The sequence below is a fragment of the Falco peregrinus genome, chromosome Z (genome assembly GCF_023634155.1).
Source record: "Falco peregrinus isolate bFalPer1 chromosome Z, bFalPer1.pri, whole genome shotgun sequence".
Taxonomy (NCBI): Eukaryota; Metazoa; Chordata; class Aves; order Falconiformes; family Falconidae; genus Falco; species Falco peregrinus.
In genome coordinates, this window is record NC_073739.1 from 76324531 (window position 1) to 76349211 (window position 24681).

General features: G+C 40.1%; 1 protein-coding gene across 3 annotated transcripts in view; it reads left to right on the top strand.

The window, feature by feature from the left end:
* Nucleotides 1-24681, top strand: part of KIAA1328 (KIAA1328 ortholog) — a 180429-nt gene that overhangs the window by 130287 nt on the left and 25461 nt on the right. For all 3 annotated transcript variants that reach the window (XM_055790826.1, XM_027784792.2, XM_055790827.1), the window contains 2 exons: nucleotides 12746-12930; nucleotides 19878-19986. In XM_055790826.1, coding sequence (XP_055646801.1) covers nucleotides 12746-12930; nucleotides 19878-19986 — 294 coding nt within the window. The remainder of the gene's footprint in view (nucleotides 1-12745; nucleotides 12931-19877; nucleotides 19987-24681) is intronic.

Sequence of the window (24681 nt, forward strand, 5' to 3'; positions counted from 1 at the left end):
GAAAATTTTACATTCAGCCCAGCTGATTTGTTCTTCACACTGCTCCTGTGGTGAAGAGGATTGATTTTTGTGTTTCTTTTGATATTTGGCTTCCTTTCCTCTGGTACTCAGTGCTTCAGGCCCTAATCCTTTAACCTTGAATCTGAGCATCAAGGCTTCAGGAGGGATCAGGCCTTTTGATAGAGAGAGAACATCTTTTGTTGTACCAAATGGTTGGGAGTGGTATAAGGCAAGACATCTCTCCAGACAGTACGTATTTCTCTGTTGTCTTAAAAGACTATAAAAAGAGGGTGGGTTTAGTGGGGATTATAAATAATCTGGAGGAAGGTGGAGTATTAGGAGCAATAGAAAAGGGTTAATGACTTTTTCTTTAACATTTCACCAATAACCAATCTATTATGACAGATGTGTACTGGGTCGCCAAATGCTATAGTCTGACTTTGGGTAATGGTTCAAAGCTCAGTATGTCATGGAAATGGCAGTGTGGTCCCTGATGGACCGGGGCAAAAAAAGCTTTTCAGCTTCTCAAAGGGCAGTATTTGTGGAAGCAGATGCTTGCTTGCCCTATCCAGCATAAAGAACAGTTCTGCGGGCAGCCGGGAGAGTTCGTACTGCTGGATTTTTATAGGATCATTAATTATATGTTATAAGGCAGCTAAGCATGGCATTCCTAACTCGATGAATTCCATTATGAATGGCCTTTTCATATTCTTCATCTCATTATATTAAATGCATGTGACCTGAAGTTTAGCTAAAGTTATTGTTCAGGTTAACTTTCATTTTGTGGTTGCCCTAGTTTTAGAAACAGTATGATCTTTAGATTTTATGGAGAGACAGTTTTTTTAATGCATGTTTTTGCAGCACTATTTTAGATTATTTCTTTGGGAACTAAGTAGGAACCTCTGTGAGGTGGCAGGGAAGGGATTTAGTCACTCCTTGACTTGCCTGGAGATTTCTGTACCCATGTTCCTGGATGACAACATCCAGTATACAGATTCAGCTGTCGACTCTCTGCCAATAATTCTTAAACTCTCTGCTCTGTTTCATCTACTCTTGCATATATGACTGCCTCCCTGACACATAATCCTGCTTGTTTTGCCTTGATATCAATCCTAATCTGGCCAAAACAGAATTTACTTTTTCTCCTGAATCTGCCTTCACTTCTGATTTTGATAATGCCACATCCTCCCTGTCGCTCAGACTTGTAACCTTGGGGTCACTCTCCTCCATGTGCATCTGGGCTGCTGACAGCTACTGCAGCTTCCTTTTCCTTTGCAGCAAAAAAACATGCTTTCAGTGTGGCAACAGTTAAAACATCACCTCTTGCTCTAGTCTTTCATCTTGCACCTTTACTACCATAAAATCATCTTGTGTTGCTCATTATTCATTCCTCTCCTTTAAAATAAGTTTTCCAAATGTGTATATTGGCTACTTACTCAGATCTTGTCACCGTTGCTTCTCTGAAACCCTCCTTTGAAAGCGGGATGTCTACAGGATCAGTCTGTGGGGCTGTGCAGAAGCTCACAAAGCTGCTTATTTTCTCTGCCACCTTCTTTTCTTTACTCTTTCAGTTACATGAGACTTAGTGCTTTGTTGTGTGTTGCATGGACTTTCAGCCGTGTGCTCCTATCGCATTCTCTAATTTTTTGTGGCTTTTGGAACCACTCAGTCTTGTCATGCTGACTTCTGCCTGTGTCTGTTCTATGTCTTTCTTGTTTCAGATCCTACCTCTTTGAGCACTTTTTTTTTCCCCGAGCTTTTTCAAAGTTTTTTTCAGAGTTTAATTGGTGGGTTTTTTTTCCTCCCCACCCTCAGTCCTAATTTGGTGAGTTTCAAACTAATGCATCTCTTTCCACTGACCACAAGGATGGTCTCTGCCTGGTAAGTCCACCTGGAATCTAAATCATACTCAAAAGATTTCATTGGTGACCTAGGGACAGAAGTCTTACAACTCAACTGCAGTGACAAATTCACTGTTCTGTGTAGAAGAGTTTGCTTATGTTTTCTAGCACGTACAAGATGAAACTTAAAAAATATGCAAGTATCTTCAGACTTTGGCCAATAGCACCACGCTTTACCTCTTTGTGTAACTACGTGCCCTTCTGTCTGATCCATGTGTGATCAATCTTTTTTTTCCTTTTTAATTTTGTGCTCCTTTAATCTCTGTCTACATCTTGCATCCTTTTTGAGAAAATCATGTCTCTCAGAGATGGGCTAAATTTATATACCGGCGGTAGACTCAATAGGGCTGGGGCGGTTCGGCAACACAAATAATGCAAGCCTCTAAACCCACATCACATTCTCAGAGTAGCACTGGTGGCAACGGATCTGGGCAGACATTTCCAGTCTGGTTATAACAGACATGTGCAAAGGTAGACTTCCACGACCTAAGATCAATAGCGGCAGCTGTAGTATGGTAAGAATCACTTTTTTGCTGGACTACAAAAATCCATGGTATATTTTTCATGTTCAGTTTTCTAGGGGAAGGGAACTAGCAGCCAAGAGCCTAGGCAGAGCACACAGCTTTACTGCACACAGCCTTATGCCAGGATCTCTTCTTTCCATTGCTTCCCTTGGTATTGGACATCAGAGCATGCCAATAGGTGTCTTGCTGATACGTACCTCCTAGAAGGCAGTGGTTCCTGGATGGCTTCATTTCCATTGTCTCTTTATTTTCTGAATATGAGAGTACAAAAACATGTTAGATCTGTTCTGTAAGCACCCTGGTTGGGTCAATGTGCAGTGGTACTGTGACATCCATATAAATTCCGTGCACCAGAGGTCATCAGTATGGTGTTCTTTGTGGGGCCCAGGCCATGGTTTTGAGAGGTGTGTGCCATCAGTTAGGTGCCTTAACTCTGTATTGCACTTGCAATAAAGACCTGATTTTTCAGTCACTAGTCATCAAACATGCTTTATGAAATATATAACTTAAAGTAGATTCAAGGCAACGGCAGTGGCCAACAGTGATATTTGAAATCTTTCCCAAGTACTACTGTCCTGGTTTCAGCTGGGATGAAGTTAACTTTCTCCTTAGTAGCTGGTGCGGTGCTGTGTTTTGGCTCTGATGTGAGAACAGTGTTGATAAACACTGATGTTTGTGGTTGTTGCTGGGTAATGTTTATACAGGGCTGGAGGGGCACAAGAGACTGGGAGGGGACACAGCCAGGACAGCTGACCTGAACCAGCCAAAGGGGTGTCCCATACTATATGATGTCATGCAGAGTATATAAACTGGGAGAAGAAGAAGGAAGGGGGGGAACATCTGGCATTATGTCATTTGTTTTCTCAAGTAACCATTACGTGTGATGGAGCCTGGCTGTCCTGGAGATGGCTGGACACCTGCCTGCAATGGGAAGTGGTGAATGAATTCCTTGTGTTGCTCTGTTTGCGTGCACAGCTTTTCCTTTACCTGTTAAGCTATCTTTATCTCAACCCACAAGTTTTTTCACTTTTACTCTTCCAATCCTCTCCTCCATCCCACTGAGTGGGAAGTGACTGAGCAGCTGCCTGGGGCTTGGTTGCTGGCCAGGGTTAAACCATAGTAGCTACCTTGTCAAATCTACACCTGTTGGGTATGGTAATCCACTAATCTGAGTAAAGTCCAAAGTCTAACTTCTCTATTTACTTCTTTTTGGGTTATAAGATTTTTTTAAAAGCAGATCAATAAACAATCTCAGTGTTTTCATTTTACTAAGCAATATAATATAAATGAGTATTAGTGTAGTAGTAAATCATTAATATAATCCTTAATCATAGTGACCATGTCCTACAGATGTGATTTAATGGAAAAAAGGCTGATGAAGTGTAAAGATGCATCAGGAGGGGTGTTTCCAACAGAAATGGGATAGTATATGACACCATTTTAAAAGACCAGAGTATGAAAGCATTTAGGATGCCATGTACATTTATAGTTGCAGTTGTGGCTATATTCTAACATGTCATTGGTTTTGATCACTATAAAACAAGAATAAAAAAACACATCATGTTTATATTTGGCTGAGGAGCCAGTGTGATGCAAGGAAACACACTGGCATCATGTTAGAGCTATGCCTTGTACCTGAACTGAGCCTGTGCCAACACACTGAGCCTTTGATTGCTTTTTGGAATAAGAAAAGGATTAGTGTCTCCAGACTCACTGTTCCCAGGAATTGTAAGACTTCAACACTAACAGACCTGTATAACTGTAAAAACCAACAGTAATCTAGATTCAACCGTCATGTGGTAGAGACAAAAATTTTTAGAATAAGAGGACAGAACTTTCATGGAAAAAGATGGGTCCTGTAAGGGTGCTTCCATGTTGGTTTCAGTGGTAATGCTTCCTAATCACTAGAGAAATCAGTTTCAAGACAGCAGCCTTCAGAAGACCAGGAAAGAGAAAACCTCTAATTCTGTTTATATGGAATTTGATGGATTTATGAAAGGCTTTCCCTGCAGCGTTTCCCTGATATCAGGGGAGCTGTCAGTGACTTGAAAGGTCATCTCAGGATCCTTAGGTGTGTATGTATTTGCCCAGGTTAGCGGTTATTAATTTTCATTGCTGTCAGTGTGAGAAGTTTGTAACTATATGTTCCTTTATTCCCTCACTTATAAACCCAGGATGATAATTCATCATGCCTGTATCCTGAGTATTGAAAGTCAGCACCTATCACATGCAACTTTGGCAATGAACGGAAGCAGCTCTAGATGTTATGTCTTTTATAACTCTTCTGTTCTCATATAGGCACTACAGGATCCTCCAAAACTCTGATTTTCTGTGCATGGGTACTGTTCATAATACTTGCACACAAGAGTGCAATCTTAAATATCTGGTGCTCTAATTAGGCATCTTTTCTAAAGATCTTGTTAGTAGGACACATTGGAAACCCCCTGAGTACCTACTTTCCAACTCTTGTTGTGTCACTTACACTTAGCAAACAATTGCTCCCAGACGTGATCTATGGTCAGAAAAAGGGCTTTTGCAATTGCTTTTCATTTACTGAAGGCTCCTGTTGCCAACACCTATCAGTCTGTCTGGAAACTCCTATGGAGGAGAGACTGCTTATGTACTGATAGTGAAGGAAAACGTAAGGACTTTTGCACCAAGCACGTGTTCACCTGCACACAGACTGATCTCTGCAGCAACAGCTCAGCCACAGCCTGTTTTGCAGTGCAGCCCATCTACTGTAAAGTCTTTTGTCCTAGGTGAGCCAAGTTGAGAAGGGATGATGCATTGTTGTTCTATGCCTTTATCACAACCAAATTGCAATCTAATTTGGGGGATGTTTGTTCAGGAGATAGCTTACATATGGCATTTTAACGGACACCTTGTGAATGGGACTGGCTTTCAGACAGACAATAGTGAAGCTGGGTAAGGCACTAAGATAGGCATTCACTCTGCTGAGGAGCATGTGATTCTCCTTCTGAAGGAGAGTCTGACATGGCTTGATCTACTGGAGCAGTTTGGATTTAGTTCAAAAACTTTGTACTAAACAGGCTTTTGCATCATTCCTTATGGTACTTTCACGGTTGACAGCTAGGCAGGCTTTTCAGATATACAGATGCTGTTGTGAAGGATTGTTTTTATACCTGTGACTTGACATTTACATGACTTTCTTTTGTGAAGGCTGACAGCACTGCTTGCTGGAACGACAGCTGCTCTGCTCTGGCCTATAAGAAAGGCCAAACACACAATCACAGCATTTTGTCCTGCTAAAGCTTTGCCAGCCATTTCTCTATGACCATCTGAAAACCTTTATGCTGGAATTTTCTTTGGATTAAGAAAAAAAGAAAGAAAAGTAATCAGAGCTCATTTTGCTGTTGTTAGGAAAACTAAGATATATGGGAAAGGTGCTGGTAGGGAGCTGAAATGTAGCTAACTTAAAGCAGAATGAGGACAGGGCTTCAAAGGGAAGGCATGAATATAATTTTAGGTGAAATTTAGCTTAGTACTTGCTACAAATGGACCTCTAACCGTGTGTACTAAGTGAAGTCCTGACTTCGTTGAAGATAAAGGCAGTATTCTGATTGATTCAATGAGGCCAGGGTTTCACCTATGGCTGGTATGATCTAATAGGTCATTGCTAATTAAGAGCATATGTGGCTTCAATTCTTGTTTGTGGAATTAAGTAACTGAGCCCCAGTCACTGTGGGAATGGGGAAGGAAGTGGTCTCTGAAAGAGTGGTCTGGAGAAGCTGTGCTGTGGATTACTATACCCTGGTACAGCTTGATGTATGGAAAAGTTTTTAGCATAGTGGCCAGTATAACTCCTACAAGATAAAAGTAAACCAAATGTAGTGAGCCCAAGAGAGACAGTTCAACAGGACAAAAAAAGATGCGAAAAAAACCCCAAACCAGCAAAAAACTGAACAGAGAAACCTGATACAGCCACAGACATTACTGGATTTGAGGGCACCGAACCTGAAGAGGACTAAGAGATGAAAGCTCTTGCATCGCTCCCCAGCAATATATTGTGTGCACAATAACATGTAGATTGTAGGAAATCACTGTCTATTTTCTGTGATGAAAAAATCTTTCATTACAAGTAGATCTGGTAATATTTGTATTTCAGTTCCAGGGCTCTTGTTGGCTGCTGAGGTGTTCTCCTGCCTGTCTGTGTCCTCCTGCCTTTTTCCTAGAAAAACTTGTGAGCAAGGAAATGCACTTGGTCCCAAAGATCATGGACCTGTTCAGGTGGGTCCAGGGGAGGGCCACAGACACCGTCAGAGCCTTGCAACGCCTCTCCTGCGAGGAAAGGCTCAGAGAGATGGGCTTCTTCAGCCTGCAGCAGGGAAGGCCCCGCGGAGACCTTACTGCGGCCTTTCGGCACTTCCAGGGGGCTCACAAGAAAGATGGCCGACGACTCGGTCAAAGGGCCTGCAGCCACACCACAGCGGGGACTGGCTTCAAACCGAACGGGGGGCGGCTCACGCTCCGTACAAGGAAGGCAACACGCTGCGACCAACCGGGAGGCAAAACGCTGCAACACGTTGCCCACAGAGGTGGGGCGCGCCCCGTCCCTGGAAACCTCCCAGGTCAGCCTGGACGGGGCTCTCAGAACCTCCTCTACTTGAGACGGCCCTGCCCCTTGCTGGCGGGTTGGGCCCGGCGACCTCTGAGGGTCCCTCCCAGCCCAACCCGACCCATTCGATGATTCTGTGATCTCAAAACTATAAATGAATATGCTCTCTGGAAAGGAAAGCAGCTGTTTCTTATTAACATGCGCTGGATCCCAGCGGTGTCATTAACATGCTGATGCATCTAACATAAGCCTCAAAATGCCAGATTTCATAATTGGGCCATGAAATCTCACTCTAGGCTTGAATATGGCTTTCAAGGTCTGTATTAGAATAGGATATTTTTCTTGCTTTTTGAAGGAGGGGAAAAATGTTAAGCTTAGTTTTACAAATGTTAGCTTAAAATTATGCTGATTTTTTTCAAGCACTTTGTGTTTCAATATGATAGGCTTTAGATTTTTAACAGCGTGTTTTTAAGGTTGCTGATCTGCTGACGTGAGCAGGTTGGTTTTGTTCCAAGGAATGGAAGGGTGGTGGCATTCAGGGATAAGAGATTGCCCTGAAATTTGTGCTGTGGTTCTCCTCCTTGCCTGCAACACTCTTACCTCCCTTCCAGGTCTATGCAGCTATGCTGTAGAGTTGCACACCCTACGCAAAGCGGTAGTGAGTGCACCCATCTCCTTTGTCTTTTCCATGTGCTGCTGTGCTGGCTTGTACATCTTGACATGTTTCTCCCTAGCTCCACTGAAAAGAAGGGGCAGAACTTGTCCCCTCAGAAGAGGACTCCAGGTTGTGGATGGAATTGTGCTAAGAAGGGGCCGTAAGTTCGACCTCTTGTCAGGGTTTTCCTCATGATTAGCTCTGAGCACACACACACGGTGTATGCACTAACTTCAGGTGTCTCCTTTTCTCAGTCAAGTATTTGGGAGTCGGTTCCAGTTCTCTTACACCTCTGCCTACCAGTTTGCTGTCCAGGGCCTCAGCTTTAGTCTGTTAGTTTCTTATCTTTGCCTTCCAGATTAGGGTATTCACACACACTTGACACGTTGTTGGAAAAAAAATCTTGGAAAGTCTGAGGCACTTGATAGTTGTGGAAGTCGGGGTTTACAAACAGTAACATGGTACACTTGAGAGGACTGAAAAATCTGTGGTTTTTCAGGAGACCACTATTGTTGCTTCCTAGGTCCACTTGTTCCAACTCTACAGTCCTTCTTTTCTCCCCCTAAATATTTTTTATTTTCTCTGCAGACAACTGACTTCCCAGGCAGTCTCACTTTGGAACTGATGCTTTTCAAAAGTGTGGTTTGATAACTTGTTTTAAAGTGATATAAATTTAGACCCCTGCTGAAAGGAAGATCTCATGATACATTGACACCACCTTCTTTGTCCCAGCACATGTGATACTGCTGCTTTGTACCGAGCTGTCTCTGGAAGCTGATCTGGCTGAAAGCTCCCAGCCAAAGTGGCGGAGGGGAAGCAATTTTCAGCCTGTTTGTCAAACTGCATCTGAAATGGCAATAGAGGTTCCAGCTACAAAAACGTATTGCTTGGGTTGTCTACTTATCACCAGTTTTGCATCATTAAGTGTTATGCATTCTTGGCCTGATATAGTTGCAGCAGATTGCACACATGAACTGTTAATTATTTTATTTTTAAAACAGAAATTGTGGAACAGGAAAATAACATTCCAACATGTTTGCTTTCAGAGCTAACCTACCATGGCAATCTGTTAGTTTGATAATAGTTAAATTCCCAAGCCCTTGCCTCAACAGGGTGCAGTACGGTACCATTAAGGCAGCCATCTGTTGAACATATATACTGGAGGCATGAATTGCCTCACATTTTTGGTTTCTGACTGGTTATAATGTAGTCAGGTTCTCTGGATGCCACTGATCTGCAGTGAAAAACGCATGGAAAGATCAGAGTTTGGTGAAAGGTGAGCATCCAAATTTGGGACCGATGACTGGGAACCCGTCAGGTGAGTGCTAGGTATGGAGCACAGAAGATATGAAACCTCATAGATGTACACATGTTGATAGTAAATGCTACTCTGTGGCAAACTGCTTGAATTGCTTAGTGATTCAGTAGATCTCTAAAACTCCATTTGCAGACCAAGGCTACCATTATGTTGGATTGATTCGTCAGGATGCGCAGCTAAAAGAAGTTAAATTCTATCAGAGTTTTCTTGCTTTAATTTAAAAATGAATTTAGTTGCCTCTAAATGGACATTTGTTTTAGTATCTTGAAGAACTGACTTTCCTCTATTAAAGCAGAATAATGTATCTATATGGTGCCCTAACTTGAACAGTACATAAAGATTAGTAAATAAGACCCCATTAAAAATACTTATAATGTAAGTAACATGGGTCCCAATAGCCTTTCTAATGTCCATTAATGCTTATTCTGAGGATCAGAGCTCATTTTACTGAGCCATTTAGTCAAACCGTGTGATTATTTAGAAAGTTAATTCATGCATACTAAAATCTAGCTTAAGTAATGCAGAGGGTAGGAGGTAAAACTCTATGGAGACGATAGTCCTTTTTGTTATTTAATGATCAGCCATAATTAACTTGCAAATTTGAAATAATTAGAACAAATTAAAGGTATTTAACTTTGCCTCCCTAAAGAAAAATTCAAATTGCACCAAATGCAGCTTTAAATTATTCAAGTCTCAGAGGTCTGTGCTGGGTTTTTTTACAACGCCTTTTCTATGATGAGAATACCAATCTGCTTTTTGTCAGAAAGCATCCTATCAAGTAATTGTTCTTTGTGTCTAATAAATGACAGCTATTCTTCTTTGTAAAAGTATTTCAGTCTCTGAAGACTACATCAGCATTTCCATGGCATTTTAATTCAATAAAACAAAAGGTTAATGTTTTTCTACTTTTTAAGGAATGCAAATACTAGCAGTATTCAATGGGTCCTTTATGACATTTAAAATTTGCCATTCACACTCAGCAGGGATATCGCGATACGAGGCTCAGGCGAAATGGAAAAAACATTCAAGGTGTGTTTTCCTTTGTTGGTAATGTACTTTGATATTGATAAGGAGGCAGCAGTGCTGAGAATCACTTCGTTTTGTGGTGATGCTACTCTACAACTCCTGCCTTAGTATGTAGGTTAGGTAAGTTATTAAGGTCTTTATTTAGACAGTTGTCTTTGTTGTGTAGTTTCAGGGAATAGCACAAGAAATTCATTGGATATTGTGGTGCCCTGCAGGAAGTCCTACTAACTACGCTGCATTTGAGTGATACGATGGATTGCTGGATTTGAAAATAGGGAAGGACCTGTTTTGTCACTTAATCTCTCTAGGCATATGTAACTGATCCCTTTGGACCATATGTTACTTCTAAATTTTCCAGGTTGCAATAGTGACATAATTGATTTTACTAATTATTCCACAGGTGAATGAATACCTATGTTCTGAAATAGATATCCCCCACCACCACCTCCCCTTATGTTTTATTTGTTTAATTTTCATACATTGTTAATTATTGAATTTTTGTATCTCTCTGCATAATTCCTTTCCCTCTTTGGTGTGCACACCTCTCAGATTAAGTGTTTGTCATTTTAACATTGGACTCCATCCTTACTTAAGCAAAAATTTAGTGTGAGCTTTCTTTTATTAAATACTAAAGAACCTGGCTCTAATTAATTGTTTAGTGAGCTCTAAATACAAATACACTTGCTATTCTTATTTCCCCATAAATTAGCTTCTTTAACTTCTTATTGGTGTCTCTTTCTGTTAGAATTACCTTTACCATAGCATTATTTAAACCAAAACTCGGTATTCTAGAGGTAACCAACCATGTAAAAGGTACTGCAGTGAACTAGTCAAGTAATCGCCTCTTCATCTGCAAGCCAAAGGTAACTGTCCTCACAGAAGAAATGAAGGTTGTAATTAAATGTACTTTACAAACTCTGAAAGCATCCCAATAATGACAGCCTCAGTGTTTTTCAGTGCTGTTAATCATGCAAGTACAGGCAAATGGAATCTCAAGTCCTGTATTATCAGAGGAATCTGGTCAAGTGGTACACCTTCAAGCCTCTTTAAACGGTTATTAGGATCCGATCCCACCTCTTGCTGTACTCTGGGTTGCAGGAATTAGTAGGCTAATAATTTCATATAATTCAAATAAGATACTAATTTAGTCCACCATAAATTTTAATAACACTTTGCAATATTATTAGTGACCACAAAGTCTGAAGTAAACGGATGTTATTCAAAGAAGTGCTATCCAGCACTTCAGCCAGTTATTACAGGTCATAAGCCATTATATAGTGTTCTGTATTAATAATACAAGAGTCATACTAATTGTCCAACAGGCACAGTGGGCCCTATTAAACAATGGCTTATGCAGCACATTGATGTAGAACTTTTAATTTAGCTATCATTTTCTGATGGGAATGTCAGGTAGCTGCTTTTTTCTCAAATTGCAGTAGCTTCTGTAGTGTAAGCTTTCAAATGAGCAATTCTTGTGAGTCAGCCTCCATAAAGCTGTATTTCAAATAACAGAAACTCAGTGGTAGCCCTTGTAAAGTTGGTGTTTAAACAGGAGAAAGATGTGTTTAATCTTCTGTTAACTTAGGAAAGCTATATTCACTCTCAGGATTGAAAATGTAGCCATATAATCTTGGTATGAATTGTATTCCTTCATGTGGATAAACCAAAGATTTTTTAAATGGTTTTAATTGCTTTTTAGAACAGTGATGAGACTAATGACGTATACATGTGGGGAATCTCATTTACAGCACTAGTTGTTTCCAGACAGCAGAATCTGAAAGTGGTAGGTTGTCTTTACTGAGAGAAAGATGGTTCTCCATAGCCTCCTTTCTTTCCAAAATGTATTGTGATTGCCTGTGTCTGCAGAGACTGAAGCCATGCTTGTTCGATGTCACCAGATTTGCATCCTGGCTGTATCTGTGCAGTGTTTATGATCTTATGCTGAAGTGCATCTTGAACTAAAATGGTTCTGGTTAGCTTTCTCTTTTCTTGATCTACTCAAACTGCTGCATTTGCTGCACCAGATACTCTCCCACCAGTTTGCTCATACATTCTTTATTCTGCTTACAAGTACCTCTGTTCATTCATCTCGCCTCTTTTGTCTCAGCTCCTCTTATCCCTTTTCTTCTCGAATCAATGTATCACCACCCCTGCAGGTATTTAAAAGTTGTGCAGATGTGGTGCTTAGGGACATGGTTTAGTGGTGGGCTTGGCAGCGTTAGGTTAACAGTTGGCATTGATGATCTTAAAGGTCCTTCCCAAACTAAACAATTCTATGATTCTATGGTCTGCTTTCCTTCTGCAAACCACGACTCCCATTTTCTCTTCACATAATCTTCTCTGTTTCCCCTGTCCTAGCAAAGTGAGAATTTTTTACATTACTCTTTGTTCCACTGTGCTGGACAAAGTACTTTGTGTATCTTCATTCCACTTATCCTGTCCTACCTAACCACTCAGGAAATTCAGGACCTAATGCTTTAGGGAATGTGCCAAATGCCAGACAACTCCAAATATAATTGTCAGAGTGCTGCCAGCTGCTGATAACCAAAGACTTGTGATAAAGTAGGTTGGTAACTCTTCAATCCTTAGGCATCCTGCTTTCAGACATTGAAAATGGATTCAACAAAAGCTCAACCGACAGCCTGGCAGTTATGCTTTGGAGAGTGAAAGTGGGGAAGAGGGCTGGGTGCAGTGTTGAAAGGGCTGAATGCATCACGTAATAGCACGATCTTTCTTTCCTCCCAGTGTACCGGTGTTGAAACATAAAGATTATTTTCCAAGGACATCTCCAGTGAGCAAAACCTCCAGAACACCAGGGAACAGTGGTGGAAACAGTTCTGGGAAGAAAATAGTTGGTTTTGGTGGAGACGTGGAAGATGGGCAAACCCTTCTGATGCAAACCAAGAGGGAAGGCACCAAGTCAAGGAAAGGTAAGGGGAAGCATACTACATTGCAGGGCCATGAGTGTGCTAATGGCATTTAGAAATTGTATGTGTGTTCAAGAGCGTATCAGTAAAATGCAGTATTAGAGGGAGAGGACTGCAGTTGCTTAAAGCAACCCAAGGGAAGGTAGCTACATTTAAAATAATAGAAAGCATAGAAAACCTTGTAAATAACAAGTGATCTTCTTGGCTGGTGTTCCTGATGGAAGGGAAAAAATAGCCCTTTAATCTCAAAAAGCTACTTCAACAATTCTTTTTCCTTTCCCAGCAAGCAGAGAGAATAAGTGCAGTGGGGCTTGCTTTTGAAATGTAATCTTCTTCACATTCTTCTCCTCCCCAGGTAATGGCTCCACCATCACAACCTGCTATTTTGCCACACAGGGATGTCTGTATGGCTAGAATCTACTAGCTGAGTAGCTCCACTTAAGGAGCAGAGAAGCAGTCTTTCTTAGGAAGAGAAAGGGTTGGGAACAAAAGCAGCTTGGATGTTTCACTGCTGAACCTTGAACATAATCCTTGGTTCAATTATGAGCTAGCTTTTTTTTTTATTTTAACTTGTCAGCCAGTTTGCCTTATATGTCAGCATAAAAATAAAGAAAATGGCAAAACGAGAAGAAATGTGGTGCAGTTTTCAAAGGAACAAATAACTTGTGTTATTGGTTAAGACTGTACCAACATTAAAAAGCAGTCCCTGTGCAGAAACTTTCAAAAGGGTATCATCAGCCTGGACCCAAAGAGTGGCTGAGGTTAATCTTTTCCAAGGCACAGCTACAAAAGTTGGAAGCCTGTAAAGGGCTTGTGTCCAAAAAAATCAATTTCTAATTTGAAACAAAATCATTTTTGACTAACAGGGGTTCAGGACCCATTACTTTTGCTGTATAGTCTGCTGACATTTCACACTTTCTGTTGTGCACAATGAATCCTAATAGTCATTTTATAACATTGCTACACCAATCAATTTAAGCAAGAGAAAGCCGTTACAATTCTGCAAAGTTTCAGGGGCAATTTTCACTGATGGTTTTCTTTTACCTTTTTTTCAGCTATCATTATTTTTTTCTTCTCTTTCCTTCTTCCTTCTCCCCCCTCCTGCCATATACTGTAGTGATGAAATTGAGATTTTTCGCAGTTGGATGATGGGTTTTGTGCCTTGTGTAGGGATAGTCCCCAAAAAGTAATTTATTTTCCATAGATTCAGGGGAAAAAATCCAACCTGCCCTCTTCTTCCTTCATTCATTTTATTTTGTAGTACTTAAGAGATGTTACAAGCTGTGCTTGGCTATTGCACATAGCAAAGAAGCTGCAACCTATGCTGATTTAGTGATTGTAGTGGTCAGCATAATGTCTGAAGATGGGGTATCTTTTGCAAACACTTACTGGGATTGCTAGCTTTGAAAATGTAGAGCTGCATGGCAAAATTTAACTTATAAACATTGGTACTTGCTGTGGTACCAGATAAAATTCAGAGAAATGCTTTCAAGCTGTGGAACAACCTCAGGTCTATTACTAATTTGAATGACTTGTTTATCGCAAGGCAAATTACCTAGCACTAATCACTGAAGCTGAAGTCTTCTTTATTTAGTACCTTTTTAATTGGCTGCCCTCTGTTATATGTTTGGACTCCTTTAACAAGCATACATACATACTTGTAAAGCGTTTTTTCCATCTTTGGGGATCACCAGGCCACAATGTCAAGTTTCTTATTTCTAGTTAGCTCCGGACTTAGTCATCTCTGTCCTTGCTTCTGCTGGATCTTTCTGTCTGTTGCTGACCTGGGATTTCTGCTTCAGGATTTAGTTTATTAGGAGGCAATTATGTAACATCTCACAAAAATAAAATGAGGGATGCTAACATTGTTTTCTGTGGTAAAATTTGTGAAAATACAGTACTTGCCTTACTGCATCAGAGTGCTGAGCTAGCAAGCCTGGTGGTCTGTCTTGGACAGTGGTCAGTATCTGTTGTGTCAGTATGTAGTGAACTCTGCTGCAGTGCACGAGATGACATCCTGAAGTGTGAAACTATGTCATATAGCTGCGAACCTTAATGTGGCCTTTTGGTCAGAAAACTGCAGTGCTGAAAACTGTGTATGGAAACATGTCCACTGAAAACTTCTTGACAGTCAGATGTTAACCTGTTTCTACAGAGGTCTATTTTTCTCATGCCTTGATCTGTGTTGTCTATTTAAATAGTATGTTCAGGATGGGGATTCTCTCCAAGCACACCTAGCAGTGCCAGTGCTGATGTGAGTCTCTGGGGTCACAGTATTATCTCTGGTATTATATGGGTGTATCTGCAGGATGGTTCAACTCATGACAGTATCTCTCCACAGAAACACAGGCAGTTTTACCAGATTTTGGTGGTGCCCTGTTCAACAGCCTTTGTCATCTTAGATTTGTTTTGTTTTGTTTTGTTTGGGAAGATAAAGTGATGAATCAGGAAAACATTCCCATGCTGGAATGGTGGAAGGCTTTACTGCCCACAGGGCTGCTCACTTACTGTGAGTGCAGTGTATTTGGAAAGGGTAGTTTCCTAATAAACCCACTTTTCATTTCTCCTCACATGTGTTTATTAATGGGGAGAAGAGCATTGTTAACCTGGTCCCAACAGCTTGTGGAGTGAAAGGGGCTCCTCTGCTCTCTTTTCAGGGTAGAAGCTTACTGGAACAGCTTAGGCAATCAGCTTTTACTCTGTCACTGTTGCTTTTTGTCTCCCACTTCTGTTGGCTCCTTAATTTTTATTCCTGTGCTTTAGCAGGTGTTTGTGTCTTGTAGACAAACTTTTTTAGTTTTACCAGCAAAACTTTAAGCAGACGAAGCAATCCTCAATGCTTTGATCTTTTCAGCAGTAAATTGTTTTTATTGGGTGTCACCAGCAGCTATGTCAATTTGTACTAAAATCTAACAACTTGTCTAGTTAAAAAGCACTGGAGTACAGAAATGTGTTTCTCTTCCTTTCTGCCTTGGAAAATTTTGCTTTGGGGCTGGGAAACTAAACTAGATTTTATCCACTACATTCTGCAATATTGGGCACTTTACTTCTCTACATTTCTGTTTAAAGTCCTCCTATTCCCACCCTTCCTGAAACATCTCTGCATTGAAGCAAAGAAATAACAGTTTTTCCCTTTTGTATCTCTTCGGGGGCCATAGCGTCTGCATAATATTGTATAGCACACATAGCTTTCATTTCCATATGTAACAGAAAAAGGCAGAGAAGGCAAATTATTTTAGCTCATAGAATCTGTACTTTTCTACGGGCTGATTTTTCTGTATAGTGTTTGGTTTTCTAATGTAGCTTCTTAGGGATTCAGGATCTGGAACTTCTTCCCTTGAGGGCAGACTCTTCCCTACAATCGAATAGAGCAATTAGTTAATATTAGTGAAGCACTTTGAAGATGTGAAGTACTATATAAATGTTAAGTATTATGAATATTAGTATTATTCAATTCATAAAGGTTTCTTTCATGATTATCAACCTAGATTTCCCTTTGCGTGCTTTCATCCCATTACTGCTTGAACCAGCATCAGCTGTATTTGTTCATCCTTAGTGTTTACACTTTCAAAATGTAGACTGCTGTATTTCCCCACTTTCTTCATGTTTTAGTTGTCTGTTTCTCAAACAGAAATATACAGCTATTTGAATTTTCTCAAATGAGTCCTTAATCTGCTTTACATCATTCTTATACCGAGTTAACTAAATTGAAAATAGTATTCTCAACATTACCATTTAGAGGACATCTATAATTGCTTTGAGGGTAGCTTGCCTTGAAAGCTTGCATCTAATTTGTTCTTTGCTGTTCTTCGCTACTACAGGTTCTCTGCATTGGTGTCAGGATGTATATTATCCCACTATATATGAGCGTTTGTTGTTTGTTGTTGTTTTTGGGTTTGGGGTTTTTTTTTCCAAAGGTGAATGTGTCTATTCTTTTTCCTTGTTTCTTGCTTCTGTAGATCATCTGCAAAGTCTCCAGTCTCATACTGTCTTCCAACACCTGCAAATCTAATTAATTTGCTGTCATTTGTATCACCCCAGTTCTCTATGACTTTTCATAAATAATTACCAGTCACTTCATAAATTCATTAACTAATTCCCTTTAGCCCTGAAATATATATCCTTCAGACTAAAGAATTTGTATCTTTTTTTTTTTTATCCCCCTGATAATTTCTTTTCATCAGCTTTATATAGGCAGGTATTATACATCAACCTGTTCTTCATTATCTCCTGCTTGCCAATATTCCTTTTCTTTATTTTTTTGCATAGTATATTTTAAAATTATTAGTAGCTTGGCCATTTTAAGATAGTTATTGATTTAGTTGTCTTCATTTGTTCATAGACCTGCTTGCTCTTTGGTGTTTCTTTTCTGTCCATCAACCTGCATGCCTTTTTCAAGATGCATTTTTAAATATTATTTCATTTAGATACGCGCTTATTGAGGATTTCTTGCTAGCCCTGTTTTATGTCTGTGCAGCGTAACAGCCTCAGTATATTCCTACTTAGTTCTATTTCTTGTTTTCCATTTTTAGCCTTGGTAATATTTTCAAACTTGGTTCTTTGAACAGTCCCCTTGAGGCTGTATTGGCCACTTCAGAGTCCATACATTTTCTTTTTCAAAGAAATACATCTACTTTTGCTATGAATGTAGTATGTTGACAGTGTGCCAGCCTTTTCTGGTATTAGGAATTGAAAATATTCTCCCGTGCTCGCCAGGTTTTTATTACTTCGGTATTAGTTTCTTAAAATCCAGCTGCCACATTCCACTGTCACGTGAAATGATTTCTAAATATCTCTTAATCATAAAGCCAAAAATCTAAGCAAGAGGCTTCCAGTCTTTATATGCATACCCACTCTTCTGATCATGGATTGGCACATTATCAAGTTACCAGGGACACACAGTCAACATATATCCCTGTGATATTTCTAAGAGTTCCTTCACTGGTAATTAACTCTTTGTCAGGTGAGATTTTTTTCATTGCATAGTAGTGAAGCACAATGCATTATAGCAGGGTGATAAGAACCCTGGTTGTTTGTTTTTATGTTTGGGGTTTTTTTTTTGCCTCCGTAGAATATGCCTTAAAACATGTGGGTTTATTATATTGTATATACTTGTATACATCTTAAATCAGTGCAGTATTTTAAATAGTCTTAATCCCTTGAACACCTGTAAATTTTGCACTGAAGGTGGAATTACAGCCTTCTTGTGTTTCTTCATGTCTCAGCATGGATGGTAGGTAATGTTGCTGTTCACAGAGCTAGAAATATTTAGGCATGACAGATTTACTTAAAGAGCTAACACTGATTTGGCTTTGCTGAGACCTGTAGTTTTCCCTGTACTTACTGTTTAGTTAAGTGATGCTGGTTGGACAGAACTGATTGGTCAAGGTTAAAAAAGTCCAGATCCACAGACTTTTGTGTTGTAGATGAGATTACTCCTAATTTGCATATTCCACTTAGCTCAGACTACCTGTATGCAAGTTGTCTATCTGTAAAATCCAGTTCTCAGGTGGGTGGGTGAAAAGTGGAAGACAGGTGGAAAATTGGCTGGACCACCAGCCTCAAAGCGTTGTCATCTGTCCAGCTAGCAGCCAGTTGCTAGCTGTTAACTGCTTAACATTAACAGCCTGGACAGCAGGACAGGATGCACCTTCAACACGTTTGCAGACAACACCAGCTGGGGAAGCAGTCAGCATGCTGGAGTCAAGGGACCCTAACAGGTTGGGAAAAAGGTTTGACAGAAGCCTCTTTAGGTTCAACAAAGGGCAATGGCAGTTCCTTTACCTGGCTTGGTTAACCTCATTAACCTTGGTTAACAGAACCAATAGGACAACCTTGGAAACAGTTTCACCAGAAAAGAACTGAGTGTTCTGCTGAACAGCAGGCTGAATATGAGTCAGCAATGTGCCTGTGTGATAGGGTAACTAAACCTCATGCTGCGCTATAATAGCAAAAGTGTGGTCATCAGGCTGATGAAGTGACACTTTCCCTCTGATCAGCTATGGTGAGACTGTATCTGTAGAGTGCTGTGTCTGGTCTGGGGCTTCACAGGGGAAGAGGAACGCTGACAAACCATAGGAAGTCCAGCAGAGATCAACCAGGGCAGTCAGGCAGCTGGTGCATATGACCTACTGGGGGAGGCTGAGAAAGGTGAGTGTGTTCAGCCTTAAGAAGGTACGATTTAGCACGGATCTTTGTGCTTGCTTCAGCTACCTAAGGGAGAGGCTGTAGAGAAGAGGGAAGGAGACTATTCTTGGAAGTCATCAGCACCAGAGCAAGAGACCGTGGGAAGAAGTTACAACTCAGGGAATTCTGATTAACTATAAAGAAAACATTTTTCACTGTGGAGGTAGTCAAACACTGTAATCAGTGTAGTTGCCCGGAGAGCTTGTTTCACTATCAGTGGAGACATTCAAAATCTAACTGGAAAAGTGCCTTAAACCTGATCCTGTTGTCCCTGCTTTGAATGGAGGATTGGACTACATGACCTCCAGACTTCACCTTTCCACCTAGATTATTTTGTACTTCAGGAGTTACAGGGGGCGGGGAGTGGAGAACGAATGGACTAAGAGTTCTATTTTATTGAAACTAAAATACTGTTATGTGGGTATTTACACTTGAAAAGCTAACATCTTGTAGCAGGTCATGAGAGCTGATTCCTGTGGACCACTATAAGAATTGGTAATGGTGCAAGTCTGTCAAACTTTGGGCAGTAGGATGGAGGCTGTAGAGTGTGACTTACTCTACAGATTTGATTCTGTGTGATCCTGAAATGCATGCCATGCACGGTACTGCCAGCTGATGAGTTACTTGGTCACTGTTTGACTGTATATATGGAACTCCAGAACTGTTGCAACTTTTAGTCCCAGCATTCTGTACTAATGCAGTATCACAAAACATCTGTCCAAAACTTACTACTCTCTGATGTCTGGCTTGTGTTCATTCCACAGGGATGACTTCAGGACCTAGGAAGGATGCAGCCACATCTCCTGGGCTGATAGGCAGCAGCAAAGAGCTTGCAACCACAGCCACATCACCAACTCAGCATAATACTTCATGGTAAGCCACTAGGTAATCTCTGATTTAAGATTCTGCAGACACAACCATCAAATTCTCCTAGATGCAGGGAAGTGGCTGAACTTCTATGATATTTCATGTTAGCACGAGCTGGATAATATAAACTAAAAATTGCCATATCCTTTTGACATTTATAGTAAGTCTTACATTGCTTGCTAGAATAAGAAAAGCAGGAATATGCCAAGTTCTAACATTTTAATTTTACTTAGGTTTTGAAACTAAGTATTTTATGTTCCGTGTCCTGACACATTAAATATGTTTATAAATAATTTGAATTTTTTATTCAGGTGTTAACCCCTGTTAGGTTTTAAATCCACTTGAAAATTTTAATCCCCTTGTATTTGCCTCCACTCCCATATTTTGTCAAATGGCATTTCTTTTAAAATGTTTTGTATCAGAGTTATTTTATGTTTAATGACAAACAACACATGAAATCGGAAATTCCTGATTATACTGTATATCTGCACCAAACGCACTGAAAAAACAGCATTATCACTGCTGCTTCAGTGAAGAAACAGAAGACAGCATTGTTGTTACACTAACGAGTCTAAAAGCAACTTTCCTTCTTTAGGCAGGATTACAATTCTAGTGGTAGGTGCCTAGAAAAACAGCATACAATCCTTGCTTTTCTTTATCATAACCCACATTTTCTCATCATATAATCTTTAAGCAACAAAAAAAATGCAGATGAAAATGTGAATTTGCTGTATTTTACACCACTAGTTAGATGAGTTTGTGCACCAGGATGACAAGAACATACAACTGTTCATAAGAAGAGTTAAAGGTTTCTCAGAGAATGAGAGGGCTTGAATCAGATTTAATCTTCTTTTGGCCCAGTGGACTAGGAAAATGTATGCTTGATATCATCCCTGTATTCTTGGCAGCAGCTGGCAGTTTATTTCTATCTTCTGAGAGAACTTGTAGATATATAATAGGTGAAAAACCACTATCGATATTGACAAATTTGTACTTACTTGCTATGGTAACACTTTTTTTTTCTTCTGAAGGAAGGGATGATAATTCTGGGAGGATTTGAGAACTGAGATAGATTGGGCTCTATTTCCCACAAGTAACTGTATGTTTAAACAAAGAGAAACCACAAGACTATCCAAGCATTTCTCTTAGAAGCAAGGGTTACTTTTGCAAGCTGGTAATATCATCAGATAAAGCGTACATAAAGATACTGCTTGATACCATCTAATAGTGATAAGTTGAGATTCCATTCAAGCACTGAGGAGTAGGTATAATTATTCACATCATACAACAACTGCTCAGAAAAAGGAATTTTATTCAAGAGGATTGACGGTCCATTCTTTTCTAAAGAGGGGAGTAAATATTTGTTGAAATACGCTGTTAGAAATCATATCAGATAAAGTGATCAGTAAAAGGAGTCTGATTAGCTGTCATCCTTTGAGGTTTATTTTACCAGTTGTTGACAGATTTTGAAAAATCCTGTATTTCTGGGGTGCACTTTCCCATACTTCCTCGCTTGCTTTCTCTCCGTTGGTGCTGTAAGTATAATTGTCCAGTTTAAGCGGCCATGTTGTGCTTTCCCTTACTCATGGCCTTCTACTAATTGAAAATGGTAAATGGACAAGTATTTCTGTGGAGACCTAGAGCTGATCCTATCCTTCATCAAAAAACTTGCTTGGGTAGCAGGTCAGTCTCAATTTATCACTGAATGGTTATAAGCTTAGACTGCAGGTTTAACTAACTAAATTAATCAATATAGAGAATTATTGCTGCTTTTGTGCCACTAAAGTTAGGGTTTGTCAGCATGTTTGTTATAATCTGTGATTTGGGGGGGTTAACAGCTTAACCACAACAGTTGGCACGGGCCTGAAACTTGCAGCACAAAGCCCTAGCCTAAGAGGAAATTTATTTATTCGGCAGTACGTGTAAACTTAATTACTTTTGACTATTTAAATTTATAGGACTAGATTCAACTCATGTTTTTGCCAGCTTTAACTAGCACAAACCCTGGCATCCGGCAGTAACAGCAATGGAAAGCCTGCCAGGGAGAAGGTGTTGGAAAGCGACAGAAGCTCCCTGCCAGCACGAGGCATGAGGGTGCTAGCGCAGCTTCTGGGGAGGGCTGGCTGGATAAGCAGGCATGGCAGGTAGAAGATGCGTTGGCTTGATAGCCTGTCTTGGCAGGGCTCAGCTGGAGGCCTCGGTGTGTTACGGCTGCCTCCTGCTTGAGGAAGAATCGCTGCAGTGCTACTTCCTTCTCTCTGTTGGAATGAATCATGTCTGGGACAAGAAATAAATGTCCCAAGAAGGTAAAGGTGTGTGCTTTGACAGCCTTAGTGATAGATCTGTGGAAGGATCAGACTTGCAGAGTGAATGTGCACAAGGTGGTTTCAGTGATATCTCTGACAGAAAAATAGCATTCCTTTATCTGGCGTCCTGAGTTGGACTAATAGTGGATTTGCTTGCCCATCATGCTTGTATTCATGCCTGTCGCTGCTTTTCATGCTACAGCCAAGCATTGCGTGTTTAGTTAACCAGTATTCTTTAGCCAAGTGTCTACACCTGCGTAAGCCCCTTGAAATTATGTTCGCTGCAGGTCTGGAAAGCTTTTCTACTCCATGTGCTTATTTACCTAGACTAAAGCCAGTATATTTGGAAAAATGCACAGACAAGGTTGGGGCTGGGCAAGTTTGGAAGAGGAAGTTTATCCTTTTCCCCTAAAGCATACTTCCTGTGACTACCTTAAACATTACCTTTTCAATGGCCAAGGAAATCTTCTGGTTTTTATAACTGTTGTTTCCCTAAAAGAAGGACTCCTGGTTTCGGCTGTGAGCTGGAAAGGAGCTTTAAAGGCGGGTAGTGGCATTTCTATGCTTTCATTTAGTGATGAAGTTTTTACAAAAACTAGATCTTACCTTAGGTATAATCAGGTACTCATCTCAGCAAAACAAGTGTTGGGTTTGGATTGGAAAACGGAAGTGAAACTGCTCTAAATTAACGTATTAAGCTATTCATTTAAAAAAAAAAAAAAATGTGGTAAATTGTGCTTTGTGAAAGACTGTTTAATTTGATTGCAGCCCTGGTGCAATTGTCAGGCTCTCCCCACGCAGAAACAGTTGTAGTGTCGAGTTTGGCACAGTAAGACCTATAACACTGCAGATAATCAAGCACTTAAAAAGACACAGGCAAAGGTTGTTCTGTTCACCATGGAAACAGATAATTCTCCTGTAATATTTTTCACTTTGGGCATCTAAGAAGTGAATTTAAGAACAGTTAGGTAAATTAAGGGATTGAGTGATAGCCTGGGATTTCAGCATTAAGCTTATGTTTTCTTGTTGCAGTTTTAAATCAGAGTTTTAATGCTAGCTGAATGCATTGTCTTGGAGTGAAGTTTCTTAGAGCCATTAAAATAAGTGATTTAGAAGTTCCTGCAATATGAATGCTATATTTGAGCTATATTGCTATCTGTTAGACTGCAGTGGCCTGTTGAAGTTCTTATAAACAGATTGTATTGTGTAAATTTGTGTTTAGGGACATTTTAAAAACAAAACTGTTTACCCAATTGCCCAGCACATCTCAGGTGAATGTGTATTCAGGGACTTTTAAGCAAATTAATATCTGATGTAAAATATAATGTGCAGAGTTGTATACTTAATAATGCACACTGGAATAGTCTAGAGTAGATCTGTTATGCTGAGTGTTAGGAAATATGACAGTGATGAGATTTTAGCTTTTGCCTTACTTATGCAGTAGTTGCCTTTCAGATCTGTTCATGCTGGATGCTTAAATACGGTTCTGCTCTTAAGAGGACACTATGAAGTTTCTTCTACTGTAGAGCATAAGCAAGGACTGCCAAAGAAATAGTGTGTGGGTTTTTTGTTTTGTTTTGGTTTTTTGGTTTTTTTTCTTAGGATTAGGCATCATTCAGGATTCCAAAGGAGGACAAGGAGAAAATGATTAGAAGTCTGTTTGGAGTTGGGTGGTGAGTTAGGTACCGTATGTGGTAGGAGACACAAGTTTTGCCTACTCCCCGAGAAAGCCAGCAGCACAAAAAGTCCCATGTAGTTCCATATGCAAGTGATAAAACCAGACGTTGGCAAATTAATCTCTCTTATTCACAGTGTAGGTTGTTAATTGTTCTCTCTGCTGGCTGTCGATACAATGTGAAATTTTCATTCCCCATTCAAGATGGAAAAAGTTGTGGCTGAAAATGTTAACATTTGCATTTTTATTTGTTGATTTATTTAAAGGACAGCCTCTCTTACAGCAATCCATCACTCAGTGACACCCCAAATATGAATAATGTATTGTAGACTTGCGGTTACAATGTGTAATAAGTGCCAGAGACAGTAGAAGAATGTTAACTATGTTGCAAATGTAATATTTATCGACTCATGGTTTATTGCTTTCGAGGTTCAATAATACTGACCATAGGACATTAATATCACTTATCTTGATTTTAGTTGGGCAGCTCTGTATGTAGAAATAACCCATTTATCTCATACTTACAAAATAAATGTGAATTTTACAGCGCTTTGTGAGAAGTGCATTGTAAGTTTCTTTGCTTAGTGTTCACAATTCTCCTTTTCTGCCTTTTACTTGTATCTGACATTGATCCCACTCCAATTGCCTGACCCAGATGGTAAGCACCTCAGTACTCTCCTACAGGCTTTATTTACTGGCTGCATGATGATCTTGTGCCTC